This window comes from Rhinopithecus roxellana, chromosome 11 (genome assembly GCF_007565055.1).
Source record: "Rhinopithecus roxellana isolate Shanxi Qingling chromosome 11, ASM756505v1, whole genome shotgun sequence".
NCBI classification, from domain to species: Eukaryota; Metazoa; Chordata; class Mammalia; order Primates; family Cercopithecidae; genus Rhinopithecus; species Rhinopithecus roxellana.
In genome coordinates this window covers 95,436,798-95,453,836 of record NC_044559.1, presented here as the reverse complement: position 1 = coordinate 95,453,836, position 17,039 = coordinate 95,436,798, and the positions used below count along the sequence as shown (strand labels likewise).

The 17,039-nt window shown below is 43.7% G+C and overlaps 1 protein-coding gene across 1 annotated transcript in view; it reads right to left on the bottom strand.

Annotated features, from left to right (window-relative positions):
* The window catches only part of LOC104657280 (supervillin), a 97,727-nt gene that overhangs the window by 37,380 nt on the left and 43,308 nt on the right, over positions 1-17,039 (bottom strand). The window contains 3 exon segments of the mRNA XM_030940165.1: positions 6,459-6,584; positions 15,351-15,669; positions 15,777-15,814. Coding sequence (XP_030796025.1) covers positions 6,459-6,584; positions 15,351-15,669; positions 15,777-15,814 — 483 coding nt within the window.

The window sequence follows — 17,039 nt, the reverse complement described above, 5'->3', positions numbered from 1 at the left end:
TGACACCAAAGGTAATATCTTAGAAAAAAATAACTGACAAGCTGAACTTCACTGAAATTAAAAACTTCTGTAAAAGACACTGTTAAAAGAATGAGAAGACAAACTATGAATGGGAGAAAATATTTGCAAAAGACATATCTGATAAAGGACTGTTACCCAAAATATGCAAGTAACTCTTAAAACTCAACCATGGGAAAACAACCAGATTAACAAATAGGAAAAACATCTAAATAGATACCTCACCAAAGAAGATATACAGATAGAAAATAAGCATATAGAAATATGCTGAATATCTCATTTGCAAATCCCTAATAATGGGATTTGCAAATTAAAACAACATGACACTGTTACACATCAATTAGGATGGCAAAAACCCAAGCACTGACACCACCAAATGCTGGCAAGGACATGGAGCAACAGGAACTCTCATTCATTGCTAGTGGAAACGCAAAATGGTGCAGCCACTTTGGAAGACAGTTTGGAGGCTTCTCACAGAACTCAACATACTCTTACCGTGTGATACAGCAATCATGCTCCTTGATACTCAAATGAGTTGAAAACTTATGTCCAAACAAAAGCCTGCATGTGGATGTTTATATTACTTTGTTTATAATTGCCAATTGTTTATACAGGGAGAGGACAGAGACACTGTGAGAGAGGGGACAGAGTCCCTGAGAGGGAGGGAACAGAGGCCCTGAGAGGGAGGGGACAGAGGCCCTGAGAGGGAGGGGACAGAAGGCCTATGAGGAAGGGGACAGAGACTCTACGAGGGAGGGAACAGAGGCCCTACAAGGGAGGGGACAGACGCCCTAGAGGAAGGAGACAGGCCCTGTGAGGGAGGGGACAGAGGCCCTAGTGGGAGAGGACAGAGGCCCTAGAGGGAGGGGAAAGAGGCCCTAGAGGGAAGTGACGGGGCAAAGCCCTGCAGAGAGGAGACGGGAGCCTGGCATTCATGGAAAAGCGGAGCTGTTTTGACACTAAGGACATTCCATGGGGAAATAAAAAAACAACTGTTCACATTTCTCATGTTATTCACCTACAGAGTGGCTCAGCCAGGCCAGGTCTCCCCTCCAGGGTGAGGTTCAGAGCGAGTACAGCGAGGATGGAGGGAAGGGGCAGGGGGTCCATGGTCTCTTGCTTTAATAGGGCCATTGGAACCAGCTCCTCCTGGTTCTTTAATAGGGTCACTGGTGGGGCCTCCCCTTGCTGAGTCTTCCTCCCTGTCCCTCCACACTCCAAACCACCTCCACCATATCCTCCTCCTCTAGGAACTGAGCAGGACAACATCCTCACTGAGCTGGAGCGAAGAACACGGCCACCTCTCCTGGGCTCCTGACTCAGGATCCAAGCTTGGAGGCTGAAAGGGGATACTCTCCCCTTAAACCAGTTTCATGACTATGAGGGGAATTAATGCCATCAAGTCCACCTGAAAATCTGAGCCAAGGATCAGTGTGTGTGTGAGTGACCCTAAATACATGAAGAACCAATTAAACACACACATGTGCACACACTTACAGACACAGACACACACACTCTCATAGATACACACACTCATACACACACTCTCATAGATACACACTCAGCACACATATTCATAGATATACAATCTCATGGGCACACACACACTCTCACAGACACAGACACACTCTCTCACAGATACACACTCAGAAACACACTCATAAATACACACACACTTTCATAGACACACACACTCATACAGACACACTCTCATAGATACACTCTCGCAAACACACACTGTCAATGATACACACACAGACATTCTCTTATAGATGCACACACACTCTCATGGACACACACACAATAGTACTGAAACACACACATCCCCCTCTGTTACAGTGAAATGTATAGCAAAGAAATTATTCCCCAAATTAAACAGAAGTTCTTCCCCTGCTGCTCAGAACTTGCAGTGAGCCTTAACATGAGTGGCTTTTCCTCACCCAATTAATCAACACAAAAGACAGGTATTTATGGGCAGCAGGAATAGCAGGAGAATAAGTAGAAGCATATACAGGTTCCTACAGAACAAAGCAAGGGGATTTAAGGTGAAAAGAGATTTATCAGAGCAGGGCCGGGCAGGGACATGGAGGAGGGTGAGACAAAACAATGATTTTTCTAACAGAATGTTAATTTACTCATTGCAATTTCAGTTCTCTTTTCAAGAGAGTCCTCCCTTGAATGCTGATGCTAAAATAAATCCACACAAGCATGGTAAATATACCTGAGTCAGCTTTGTGCAGTAATTAAAAGGGTTAATTTATAGAAGATTGTTAGTTACAGAGAGAGGAATCATGACTTTCATTGACAGTTTTAACATTTAACAGAAAATATCATCTTCTTAAAAGTATTTTCATTACATGATTTAAAAAATAGTTTAAGGGCACGGGCTCAGCTCTCCACTCCGGGCAAAGGCTGCATCTGGTCTGGAGATAAGAAAAGCACCAGGGAGGGTGCACAAAGGAACCACCCAGGATCAGAAGTGTACACCCACGCGAAGTGTAATTCTGGCCACCATCTAGAGGACACCTGTGTTAGAGTCAGGCTTACCCAAAGCAGATTAGAAACGGCAATATCATCCGCAACTCCTCCTTCTTCCTACAGGTTAAAACAAACAGGGAACATTGCAGAGTATTGGAAGAGAAGAGCCTCGTCAGGGCGTCGCAATCGCCTTCAAGTATTTTGTGCCTGGGTTCAAACAGCAGCATGCACGTGCTCACACAGTGCAGTGATGTGAACCTCAGGCCAACTCATTCCCTGACCACAGAATGAGCATCTGGAGTTTAGAGGGCGTTCCACCAGCCTTTCTCTCCCTGTCATCCTCGCACTTTAAAGTGACTTTTAAATTCTCCTGAATTGCCATCTGGAATTTCAACGGCAGCAGACATGGAGAATATAAATGTGCCAGATTCAGCTTTCTTGAAATTTCAGGCACTTGTTCTGGGGCTATCATAGATCTGAGCTGGGTGCACTGACCTCACAGCTACTGAAGCACAGGAGGATATCCAGTTCCCATCTGGAACTCAGAAACAGACGCAGGGTTTTAATGGCCAAGTCTATGAAGGGTTTTTGCTTCTTGGAAAAGGTCTGATTTGCTGGATGACTATCTTCACAAAAGATGGGGGGTTACCGTGTATGTCTTAATGCCAAATAAGTCGAAATGGGGTTGGAATTGAAAATAACTATTTGGTGAAAATAAATACATAACCGAAAGTTAGTTGTAACAGAGACTCCTGCCAAACCACTTCTTTGAGACTTCGCTTCATTTCGTTTTTCTCTCTCTGGTGAAATGAGTTTCCCTTCCCTCCCCTCCTCTCCCTTTCTTTCTTTTCCTCTCACTTTGTTGCCCAGGCTGGAGTGCACTGGTGTGATCATGGCTCACTGCACCCTCGACCTCCCAGACTCAAGCAATCCTCCCACTTCAGCCTCCCGAGTAGCTGGGACGACAGGTGTGCACCACCACACCTGGCAACTTTTTGCATTTTTTGGTACAGACCAGGTTTCACCATGTTGCCCAGGCTAGTCTCAAACTCCTGGGCTCAAGCAGTCCTCCCACCTTGGCTTCCCACAGTACTGGGATTACAGCATAAGCCACTGCACCCAGCCCCAATATAAACCTTAACATAAAAGACCCAAAATGGGCCGGGCACAGTGGCTCACTCCTGTAATCTCAGCACTTTGGGAGGCCAAGGAGGGTGGATCATGAGGTCAGGAGATTGAGACCATTCTGGTCAACATGGTGAAACCCTGTCTCTACTAAAAATAAAAATAAAAAATTAGCCGAGCATGGAGGCAGGCCCCTGTAGTCCCAGGTACTCAGGAGGCTGAGATAGGAGAATTGCTTGAATCAGGGAGGTGGATGCTGCAGTGAGCCAAGGCTGCGCCACTGCACTCCAGCCTGGGGGACAGAGCGAGACTCCACCTCCAAAAAAAAAAAAAAAAAAAAAAAGACCAAAAATGAGATGCTGGCAAGAGCACCTCAAATATGTTTTCTTTTTGGACCAATCCATTGACAGAGACAAAACAGTTATAGATTTTTCATGGCATCCTTTAGTATATTTTTAAATGTGACTCTGGAAAATTTCAAAATCACCTACGTGGCACACATTATATATTTTTATAGGACAGTGCTGACTTCCATGCTGCATGTATTTTCGTAGGAACAATGGAAGGAACTTCTAGAGTCCTGTCTCTTTCCTGCCTCTTCTACATTTCCACAGACTGCACACTCAAAAGGAACGCAGGAACTGTGAAGGGCGTGATGAGCTGACCATAACACCGGCTCCTTTCTGCCCTTGGTGCTAAAGATGGAAGGTTCCGGTACCTGCTCTCCTAGGTACCTCTCCATCAGCAAGGCTAGAGCTCCTCCGTGCAGCAAGCGCCCCTGTTCAGGCCCCACGTGTCATGACTGTCTGTCCTTCTCCGGAGCAGCATTCAGACACCCCACAAACAGTGGGCATGTCAAGCCTCCTCAGCTATTGGGGGACTCCCTCAACACAGACCAGGTTTAAGGTGCCTCACCCACCACATTTGAGCACAGCCAGGGGGTGACTGAAAACAGTGCCAGCCCTCGGGAAGGAATGAACCGAGGAGTTGTCAGAGGCCATCTGAGAAACACCTGACCTCAACAGAACCTGAGATTGCCCAATGTGGGCTACAAAGGCCTAAGACAGATCGGTTTATTTTAACTTCAAAGAGCTTACTGTCTCCAGCCAAAGGGAAGCAGGCCACTGAGGAAGAGTGGGAGAGTTCACCCTCGCTGCAGGAACAGCAGCCTCCACGCGCCCAGGGGCAGCACTTCCCATTCCAGCCCCATCCTGCTTGGAAGCCCCGGGGCTTCAGGTCACTGGGTTTTCTACCCCAAGGGCAACTGCAGTCAACTGGCCTCTCTTGCCTTCTAAAATCCTTAGCCAGCCTTCAGGCAGTTCGGATCTCATCCTCCACTCAAAGCCTTCTGGCTTCCACACCTAAGGTGACCCTCCGTTCTTCTAAGGGGGTAACGCACCAATTTCACTATTCACTGGGAACCTCTCCTGCTTTGTGCTTTTTGGCTTCATTTAAATTTCCACTGGCTCTCTGGGACTCCCAGTTCCTGATGGGCTGGGGAGTCTCTGCACCTTCCAAAATGATGGACAAGGGGCCAGGCGCTGCTTGGTGCCAGGACATAGTAGTTGGCAGGTTAGCTAATGAGGAATGTGTTAAAATTGTTTTTGAAGCAATGATTTCAAGATTCTTTTAAATAAAGTTTGTGGGTAATGGGGATACATTATTTGACAGATGGATTTTCTTTCACTTCAGGATCTCATTTTTGAAATCTGAATTTGCCACAGTGTGTGAAAAATATGTGCATGTGTATACTTTCTAAATATCTAGTTACATTTGAGAACTTTACAAATGGCCGAGGGTTAAATTCTTTAGTTATATTATCTTTAACACCACGTATGTCTCAAAGAAGAGAATTCAAATTGCCATTCCAATGTAACCTAAGAAGACACAGAAGTATCAGATGAAATAGTGTCAGAACTCCTGACTCACACTTCTATGGGCACATCTCATTTTTATGAAAGTTTCTTAATGCATGAAAGTCACATTCATCATCTCTCCCTTCCACAGATGCTTAACTCATTTTAGAGCTAAAAGGGGCCTGGGGATCATCTGGTTGAAAGCATTCTTTTTCTTTTCTACTTGAAGACTTCTGATCCTAGAAAGTGACCAGGGAGTGTCTGACCAATGCATCATTTTGCCTCCAGCCAGAAGGTGCATTTGCAATTGTAGGGCCAACCAGCAAGTCAGTCACCATCAGTTTTGAAAGTGTGCACTACCTGGTCAAAAGCTGGTCATCATCACATCTGTAATTTAACAATTCATCAATACTTTTGCATATGAAATGCTTGCTAGTATTGATCACCATGCATTACCTAATTTTGTTTCAACTTGTAACATACATTACTGTACATTCTCAATAAAAGGCATAGTCACTCATGAAACATGCTTACATGATGAACTAAATACTCATAAACCACAATTAAGTCCTTTTTATACTAAGGTTTAAAATATCTACATAGGAAAATCAAGTCCATATTTTATATGCAACTTAAAGATGTTCAATTTTTTTTCATTATAAAGGCTTTAATGACATTCTAAAGTCAGACTTCATTTAAGAAGGTTTTTAAACTGAAGAAAAAGTACACACTTTAAAATTCAGTCACTTGCTTGCTGACACAGTGTGTGTGTGTGTTGCTGATCCCAGTTCTAAAACATCTCCAGGCACAGCCTTCCACCCAATTTTAGCTGCTCTGTGACAGGCTCTCAGCGTGTACCCTAAGGGCAAAAATGCACAAATGCTTCACAGAGAAGGAATTAGGTGGCACATGCTTGTCTCTTTGATGCACTTCCAAGAGTAATGTTAGTCCGAATGCTTTTCCTAACACGAGGAACGTTACCTTCTTGATGAGGGACCACCCTGTTTCCTGGGTGTGCAGGCTGCTGGCAAGCGCCTTGCCGCCCTCCTGCCTCCTGCTGAGTCTGTTTCTCCAATCTTCCTCCCCGCTTTTCTTCAACAGTGCCAACTAGGAGGAAAACATGCCAGCCACAAAGAGTTCAGCACCAAACTCTTCCTTGTGATGGAACCATAATCTAGGTAAGTGAGAATGCTTTGGCCAAGACATGACCACAGCCACCTCATTTTAACATTTTGAATTTCATTTATTTTGAAAATAGCATGTATGGAAAAATAATAAAGTCCCTTTTCTAAGATGGCCCCGAAGATTTTACAGTTGATTGAAACACAGAGCCGAAATGTGACTTGCTAGATAAAAGATGCACCGTCATCCCAGCCAAGGAATGTTTTCCCTTGCCCTTGGGCTGAGAGCAAGAGAACCGTCCTCAGAGAAAAAATGTCTTCTAGTGACGCCTTCTGTTCACTTGGTGAAATAACATGAAAGGACTAAAGCTATATCATAGTTCCTACTTGCAGAAAATAATGCAGACGTGGGCTTAAAAACCTAAAGCTACGAGGCACTTACACTCTCTTAATATCATCCCTTTCAATTAGAGGTAAAATTTGATGTTTACGACTGTTTCTCCTCAGGTATTCTAAGCCCTGTTCTTTTCCTACAAATGAATTTGGTCTTTCTAATCCGTCTTCTTTAAACAGAAACTGTTTTCTACCAACCCATTTTTAAAAAATTATCACTTCAACTTTCCTCACAGGAAAGGCATATACAAAAAAAGAATCTAATTAACTGAGGTTGTTACCTAACCCGCTTTAGTTCAACAATGGCATGACTAGGAAGCTGCTTGAATATTGGAATCTTGAGAGGTTATTTTTCACAAACATGAGGCTGTTTCAGCTAACTGTATTGCCATGAATGAAAAAATCTTAGGCATTTGCACTGGACAAACAAACATGGGAAAGATAAAAGGTAAAAAAAAAGATGATGTTCATTAAACTCATTTGAGCTGCTGTTCAAACAATTTAAAGAGTAGGGAAAAAACCAAATAACTTTCCCTCTGTGCTGAACTTGATGGGCGAGGTCTTCCCAATATCACTAATGCATAATCCATAAATGTTGTATTTTTTATTTTTATAAATTTGTTTTAGAGATGGGGTCTTACTTTGTCACCAAGGCTGGAGTGCAGGGCATAATCATGGCTCACTGCAGCCTCCAATTCTTGGGCTCACGTGACTCTCCCATCTCGGCCTCCATAGTGGCTAGGATGACAGGTGTGCATCACTATTCCTGGTTAATTTTTAAAACTTCCATTTGGTAGAGACAGGGTCTTGCTCTGTTGCCTAGGCTGGTTTCGAACTGCTGGCCTCAAGCGATCCCCCTGCCTCAGCCTCCCAATGTGCTGGGATTACAGGCGTGAAATACCACGTCTAGACAACAGTGTATTTTAAAGCAGTACATCAGCTCTCGTCCCAATTTGGCCACTAACTCCCTTTGAGTACCTCGGCTCTCCCTCCCATATCTGCCACATCAGGAACTGGACCAGATGATCTCTAAGGGTCTTTCTTCCAAGCTTCCCGATTCCCATTAAATATTTGTTTTGGAGATAGGATGAGATATATCCTATGCTAAATGTTTTGTTAAGTTAAAAAGTAAACAAATTTTTTGTATTTAAGAATCCAGTGACATCTACATATGTGTACACAATTACACCTATACTTGTTTATTTACTCAGTCAAATAATGGGAAGTAAGCTGTGAAGAAAAGAATCCCCCAAAGGAGGCGGGAGCTTCGAACTCTGGGCCTGCCCCCTTCCTCAATCTCTTCCTTCTCCCCACTTCCTTTCTGTTTTCCTCTTTCTGCTAAGCGGCAGCAGATACGATCTCAAATGCCCGTTCTCTAGAACTGTGGTAAGGCTGCCTTATCAATCTCATGCAGATCCCTTTGGTCAAGGTCTCATTTAGTCCTAAGTCCTGTAATTCTCAAACGTTGAACAACACCCTGCACGCTACAAGAGCTAGTTCGCGGGTTTGGACACAAAGTCTAAATTCCTTCAAGAGTTTTAATCCACATCATTTCATAATATATATATGACTATGATTCATTTTTCTCCAATTATTTTGAATTATTTTATTATTATTCTAATAAAATAATCTCACAAAATAAAATCATGAAAAGAAATTGGTATTTGCATGCTGTACTTGAGCTTTCAAAGCATCAATAAATGAGACTTTCAAAAAGTAAGCATGCCAGCACTTTAATACCCAACTGAGAAGGAAGAAGTCCTTCCAGTTCATCATCTCGTGGAGCCAGGCACTCATCTCGTTGATATTCTCCTTGCAAACTGGCCTCAGAACCAGCTTCTCTCACTTCACCTTTGACCCAGGCCAGCAGCTACTCCTCTTGACCATCCACCTTGTTAATCAGGTGGGATCCAAATGATGAATTAAAAAAAAATCAAATTCATCTTCCTGAGTTGACTTTATTAGAAGTCATGAGCTCCAGTCTTTGAAGACCTTCTGAAAAAGAAGCTCTCAAAAGTCTGGGGCAAGGACACCAGCACCTGTGTCATCGGACGGTTTCCCTGGTGGTTGCTTTGTGGCATCTAAAATTGACTTGGAAAAACCCAAGCTGTGGCATCTGAGATCACCGCCTCATCCACCTTATACTCTGCTGATCTGCATGGTGACCCGAGACACGGGGAACTGTTATCCCCATTCCGATGGACAAGGAATGTGGGAACATCCGGGTCAAGAATTCCATTGACTGGCCAGGCGCAGTGGTTCACACCTGTAATCCTCGCACTTTGGGAAGCCGAGATGGGCGGATCACAAGGTCAGGAGATCAAGACCATCCTGGCTAACACGGTGCAAACTCCATCTCTACTAAAACAAACAAACAAAAAATACAAAAAATTAGCCGGGTGTGGTGGCGGGTGCCTGTAGTCCCAGTTACTTGGGAGGCTGAGGTGGGAGAATGGCATGAACACAGGAGGCAGCGCTTTCAGTGAGCCGAGATTGTGCCACTACACCCCAGCCTGGACAATAGAGCAAGGCTTTGTCTCAAAAAAAAAAATTCCATTGGCCGAGGTCACACTGGATGTTAGTGGGCAGACAGAGGTGACTGCAACCCTTGTCTGCTTGTGCTTGTTTCACTGCGGTAGAACATTCGCTGACCAGACACATTTTTGTCACACCGTTTTAGGAATGGCATAGGATTCTGACTTTCTTATAAGGTTTTTCCCACCATGGGAAGGCCTCCAAAGAATTCCTCCATTCCAAAACCCTAAAATTTTGCTTCTACATGTGCTGGCGGAGTTACCATTAGGGACTCCGAAGACTACAGAGTAACCAGAATAATCTGGAAGAAACTGTGTTTCCATGGAGCCCACATGACACTTGGAGCCAGCCCTTGCCTCCAGCCTACGGAGCACATGATGAATAACTTGTAAATAACACGCACTAAAACTTGAGTGGGTTCTTCCTGTCTCTTTAGATTTCCTCACTAGTGTCTACCACGCTGAGGAGGGAGGGAGATCTTCCCAAATGTGTTCCTTCCTCCTGTGAGCTCACAGCCCTCCGGCTCACCACAGACCGCCAGGCTCTGAGAGGGTCGAGGAGCCGACATCTGGGTCTACACAGGACATAAATTCCTGCTCGTGCAATTCAAACAACTGTCAGCGCTTTTAGCAACTGCCAAGCCGAAGTGCTGTTTGCAGGACTGTGATGCTGGGGGCTGGGCAGCAGCTTGGCCTGGGGCTGTGTGAACCCAGGGAGAGGCATGACACTGGCCTGCTTACCTGATGCCTGGTCCAGGGCCACCATGATAGGTGCCTGCCAGGCCACCCGGGGAAACTGTGCCTCTTCTTCCATACCTCACACTATTCCAGCAGGGAATGCTGGCCTGAGAGCCCTGCTTGGTGAGAACAAGGACTTTAGACTCAGAGCAGTCAGAGCTGGGTCAAACAGGAGACACGACAACCATGTGCCCCTAATATTAAATAAGGTGTGTTTTCTCTCTCTCTTTTTTAGAATTCTCCCTTCATTTTAGAGAATTACAGGCACCCCATAGATCTCAGATAAGGCTGAACAGCATACATAAATACTTACATTATATCTTGGTCTTGGCTGGTTCACAAGTTGGAGACGCGAACGAACTAAAGTGTGTTTTAAGTGGGAGACAAATCAAACATCAGAAAAGGAGGGCTGGGCATGGTGGCTCACACCTGTAATCCCAGCACATTGGGAGGCTGAGGTGGGAGGATCGCTTGAGGCCAGGAGGTGGAGACCAGCCTGGGCCACAGAGCCAAACTCTGTCTTTACAAAAAAATGAAAATAAGAAATCAGCTGAGAGTGGTGGTGTGTGCCTGTAGTCCCAGCTACTTGGGAGGCTGAAGCAGGAGGACCATTTGAGTCCCAGGAGACTGAGGTTGCAGTGAACTATGATCACACCACTGCACTCCAGTCTGGGTAACAGAACAAAACTCTGCCTAGAAAAAGAAGAGAAAAAAGAAAAGAAAAGAAAAGAAAGAGAGCAAAGGGGAACTGCATCTCTATTCTTATTCCTACATAAATCTGGGGCCCTATAGTGGCTGAAATCTCCCAGCTACAACGTAAGAACCAGGGGTTTGGAGACAGGGAGACAGCCTCTGGCTGGATGGGATAGGGAAGGGTGGATGGTTGGGGCGGGGGTAGGCAGGCAGGAAACACAGAAGTCTCCAGCCGGCCCCTCTAGGGCAGAACGCCACAGAGGCGTGAGGTGGATTCTGCGACAGTTCAGGGAGTTCCACTAAGTTCTTACACGCCACCAATTTCCTGAAGTGAAACAATGGCTCTTTTATTCTTTTCCAATATTTTTCTTCGCCAAATAAGAAAGCCCAGATGCCACTGTTTCTGACATTGTGGAGATCCGATTTCTAAAGTCCTAACGTATTCTTTAAGCAATAGCAAAGGTTTTATCCCTAAATAACTTAAGAATTATTTAATTCACAATGTTTCTCAGAGAAGTTCTCAAACAGGAACCATTTAAACACAAATAATTTAGATAGTTATAAAACTACAATTTTCCTAATCCAGTGGGAAAAGTCAATTGCATCCTATGTTTTATGCTGGTTGTGGTTCAAATTTGACATTCACAATGTCAGAAAAGATGAAAACAGAAAAATAACTTTTTGGTAGATTTCCTTGAGCAGCAAACATTTTCTTAAAAAGGAGGGTGTGGAGGGTTTCCTTTAATTTCTTAATTTCTCCACTTTTTGTCTACAAGTGGGGATAATACTGCTTTCTTCTGAAGGCTGTCTTCAACATCAAAGGAGGCATCATGTGCAAAATGTGGAAGGCAGTCTGTGACACTGGGTAGCACTGAGCATGGGGCACTCAATATCATCAGGCCCCGGACAGGGGAGAGACTGACACAACAAGGCTGAAGAAGACAGAGCTGCCCTCTTTAGTGGGCACGGCCATTGATAAAAAACGATAAAGGAAATCTGTAAATTCCAGTCTCTATTTCTTAGACTCTGAAATGTGAATGTGGATGTGTAATTTGAAATAAGCGATGTTAAGAGCATGTGAACTGAGAAAATTCATGAAGAAAGAGGGTGTGTCTTTCTAACACTGCTGTCTAGCTAGAATTTCTGTCCTCTTACCGTATTCTCCTAGATAGAGTAGACAGGGTTGGCTGCTCTAACATTAATCTGAGCACACTGCAGTTTTGTCGTGGACCAGGGGAGAGTTGGAGACATGGCTCCTAGGTCAGTTCTATTCACTACATGGCCCTGGAGGCTACCGGAGCTAAATCCCTCCTTTGGTAAAATAAGGCAGTCAGAGGTATTTGGTAAAGTAAGGCAGTCAGAATAAAGTCTGGAAGTCCTATGATTTTATATACTTCTTCCTCAAGAAAGAAAAGTAAAGCCCAAATAAATGTAGGAATAACATTCTTATTTGAAATAGTTTAAGCTTCATTATTTCATTTTCACAAAAGGGAGAGATTAAAGTCTCATTTAGGAAAAAGCTATCATAGATAAATTGTAAAAATATGTGGTTTAGGCTGGGTGTGGTGGCTCACGTCTGTAATCACAGCACTTTGGGAGGCCGAGGTGGGTGGATCACCTGAGGTCAGGAGTTCCAGACCAGACTGGTCAACATGGTGAAACCCCGTTTCTACTAAAAATACAAAAATTAGCTGGGTATGGTGGCACATGCCTGTGATCCCAGCTACTTGAGAGGCTGAGGCAGGAGAATCACTTGAACCCAAGAGGCGGAGGTTGCAGTGAGCCGAGGTTGTGCCATTGCATTCCAGCCTGGGCAACAAGATCGAAACTCCATCTCAAAAAATAAATAAATAAATAAATAAATAAATAAATAAATAAAAATAAAATATGTAGTTTAGTTATTTCCAGCAAAGTACAAATAAAAGTACTGTCAAGGTAAGGGGGAAAAGATCACTGGCAATATATTTTGCATTAGTGTAATTTATTACAAACATAGCTGCTAAATAAAGTGTCCCTTGTCCTTTCTTAAACATATTTTAACAAACTGAATAGCTGAATATCAATCAAGCGTTCCTTTCTATCATGATTCTGAACAGACTGGGCTCGGGAATCCCCTGGAGACCAGGATAAGTTATGGCTTCTGTTACCCGGCAGGTGTGCGTGCTCACGCATTCAATTCTGAATGCACTTCTGGGCCATTCACAGAAACTTTACAGCCATGCTTGAACGCCCTAGATATCCACAAAGCCCAAACTAAGAAGCTGCATCTTTCCAGTATCTCAGTTTTTAAAATGAGAATTTTACAGTAAGATTAAAACTTTCAGAAAAACACGGATCAACTAAAATTTACCAAAAAACAAGCAAGTAAATCAGGATTTATTGCTTAGTGGGTAGACACAGGACTTCTTTACTAAAAGTCCTAAGTCCTGATGGACAGAATATTCCCAAAGATGGGAAGGTTCCTTTAAAAGCCTTTAAAAGAAGGGGGCATAATATTAGTATTTTCCACTGAGGAATACCCCAGAGATATTATCTCATGTGTAAAACATCAGAACTTGTGTATGAATGACATTTATTCTTAATTTCCTTAAATGATTTCTCTTCTTCCTCACCAAACCAGTTATCAACACTTGGGTTTGTGGGATGAAACTCTCTTCGAGCCCCGTTTCCGTGGAAGAGAACTTCAAGCCTCAATAGGCCCAGCTGCTTCCCCGATTGAAGACATCCTTTTCCTCACTGCACTGACCCCTCTGCCCCTTCCCTAGGCCCCTCAGCCTGCCAGGTCTAAGTTTTCATGAATCTTAAGTAAATAAAGGAGAAAGTCAATCAGATTTAACAATCTTATTAATTTGTCAGTTGAAAAAGATGGCATCTATTATTTTATAAATAATGTTCAAAAACCTTGGCTTAAAACTAGAAAGAAGGGCCAGGCATGGTGGTGCACATCTGTAATCTCTATACTTTGGAAGGCGGAAGTGAGAGGCTTGCTTGAGGCCAGAAATTCGAGACCAGCCTTGGCAACATAGTGAGACTTCCATCTCCAGAAAGAGTTTTTGTTGTTGTTGTTGTTAATTAGCCAGGCATGATGGTGCACACCTATCGTCCCAGCTACTGTGAAGGCTGAGGCAGGAGGATCACTTGAGCCCAGGAGTTCGAGGCTGCAGTGAGCTGTGATTATATCACTACACACCAGCCTGGGCAACAGAGGGACAGAGGGAGACCCTGTCTCTAAAAAAAAAAAAAAAAAAAAAAGAAAGAAAGAAAAGAAAAGACTTTTCCTTGTGGTTTGGTATAGTCTTAGGCAGTTTGAAATGTATCTAGAAAAATAACCATGGTCTGTGCCTAACAAAGCATGCAGACTTCTGTATGGTGGCAGGTGTAAGGAAGGGTCGAGGCTGGCAGAACTGTGGGAAAAGGTGTTGGAAATGATTCTCCTAATATGGAGTTGACATGACTTTTCTTCACCCAGTTTTCCTGTCACTATTCCATCATGTTTTTTTCCTACTGAAGACTTTTTCTCTTTTGTACAAATTGATGTGGTACGTGAGAAATTTTGTTACACGTATATAATGCATAGAGACCCAGTCAGGGTATTCAGGCTGTGTCCATCACCTGTGTACAGTACATTTTTATTTAGTCACCCTATTCTGCTATCAAACCCTGAATTTATTTCCACTATTGTATCTTTTGGTGCTTAATTCAACTGTGGTTAAAAGTTCACTAGGAAAACACACCCCCAAGGTAATTTACTTCCAATTCTCTGTATCTGTCTCATTTAAATATATTCCTCTGCACCCTGCGTCGTTATTTTGAAAGAAATTAGGCTACTGTGTTACTTGATGCTGAAATGCAATCTTTCAAGCTATTACCTGACATACAATTTCTAAACGCAGTTCAGAAAAGTCATCCATTTTACAATCTGTAAAGGAAAACAAAACTTGGATTCTAAGCCCAAAGATGTATGTCCTGTATGTATATTTGTTTTCACTCCCTCTACACATACTTCACACAAAGCCACAAGTGGTTTGTGCATTCAGTATGAATCCTGTGTATTTAAAAGTGGAAGAGCCAAGATCTCAGCTCCTGTCACTAGATAGTCCAAGAATTTAATATTAGAAAAGACATCGGGACAGTGGAAGCAAATAAATAAAGCAGAAGTCTGTTTCTATTTGTTTTCTCACCTGAGTCTGGAACCGGTCCTGTTGTCATTACCAAACCAGGCTCACGAGCAAAGGCAGTTCACTCTCAAACACCTCAGCTTCCTAGAATTACTCCAGGACAACAGCACAGCCCTGTTAGAAGCTGAATGTGTGATTTCATCTCTTTGCCCATCACTCAGATTGTTTTCTAAAGCAAGCTGTAAGCTCCTCCCCAGAGAATTACGTTTCGCTCACCGAATCTCATTACCTTTCTTTAATAGACATGGTTTTGCTGGGTGAGTCAAGAAGGCCCTCCCCTGTCGACGTTTTGATCTCTCCAGCAGCAAACATCGCACATGGATTCTTGCAGAGCTTCTCCTGTGACTGTTCCGAAGAATCCTGGGGCTTCCAGGACACCGAGGCTGCGGTTTGAGCAACAGTTTTCCCAGCAGCTGTCCCTGTCTGCTCGGAAGTGGGCTCCCCGAACTCTGCCGCTGGGAAGGAAAAGAGCAGCATCAGCACTGAACTCCTCAGGCGAACGTTCGTCCAGCGCTTCGCCCCCAACAGCGCAGCTCTGGGAGTTCAAGCCGTGAGCACAGGGCGGGTGACCCAATCCACTGGGATTTATGCAAATCTGCAGCACGCTGCACCCGGAGAAAACCAAACTTCCCGGAGGGTTACCCACGCGGCAAAATGCTTCGTGGCAATTGGTTTCTCTCCTGTGTGCCAGACACAGGAAGTCAGCTTTAACCATTTACTCCCGAACGATTCTAATTCTCCAAAACAATACTTTAACATTCAAATGTGCTATACTCACAAACCAAAACTCTTATTATAACTTACACTGTATTGTTTTATGCAAATCCATAGATTATGCCTGTAGTTTAGAATATGGTTTTCAATCTAATTTTTTAAAGTATCAGTGTCCTTACAAAATCTATAGACACATCAAAGTGGATTTATTGAGCCTAAAAAGGAGATTTTAAAAAATGTATTTACTGCTTTGCTCCCATGGGTAGCTACTTCTTATTTTACACCAGTCATTCAAATATTTACTTAAAAAAAAAAATGATTTGCAAAGAGTTCCTAGTGAGTGCAAGGATATACTTAGCTACAAATGCACCAAGAAACTGAGGAGCAACTGGAGGAGGAACTGCAGGCAGCTGATCTAACAGCAGGTCCATAGAACGGGGCACTGACATGGAGGCCTTTTGGGATGTCAGTAACCTAATGGGATGAACTTTTTTTTTCAGGAAGGATATCTATGTGTCCAATGCAAGCACATAAACAATTAAAAAAAAAAAAAAAAAAAAAACTAGCCCTGTACAGTGGCTCACACCTGTGGTCTGAGCACTTTGGGAGGCTGAGGCAAGAGGATTGCTTCAGCCCAGGAGTTTGAGACCAACCTGGACAACATGGTAAAACCCCATCTCTAAAAACAAATGCATAAATTAGCTGGGCGTAGTGGTGTAGACTGTAGTCCCAGCTCCTCAGGAGGCTGAGGTGGGAGGATCACTTAAGCAGGGGAGGTTGGGGCTGCAGTGAACCATGATTGTGCCATTGCACTCCAGCCTGGGCAACAGAGCAAGACCTGTCACTAAAAAAATAAAGAATATAAATTCAAGGAAAGGAAATGGGGGAAGTAAAAAGTCTCCGCTCTGTTCTCCAACAGGACCTATAGGAGGGGCCACTAATGAGAGCCTCGTATCATTGTCAGAAGTGTACACTTATGCTGTGTCCATGAGGTGGCCACAACCAGCCAAAGACTAGGAAGAGAACAACAGGTGGGCCAGAGCCGGGAGGGCCTTAGCATGCCCAGGGGTGCATTAAGTAGGCTGGGGCCATGAGAGTCTCCCCAGCTAAGGCTTATGTTTTTTGTTTTTTTTTTTTTTTTTTTTTTTTTTTTTGTGATGTGGTCTCACTATGTTACCTGGGCTGGTCTTA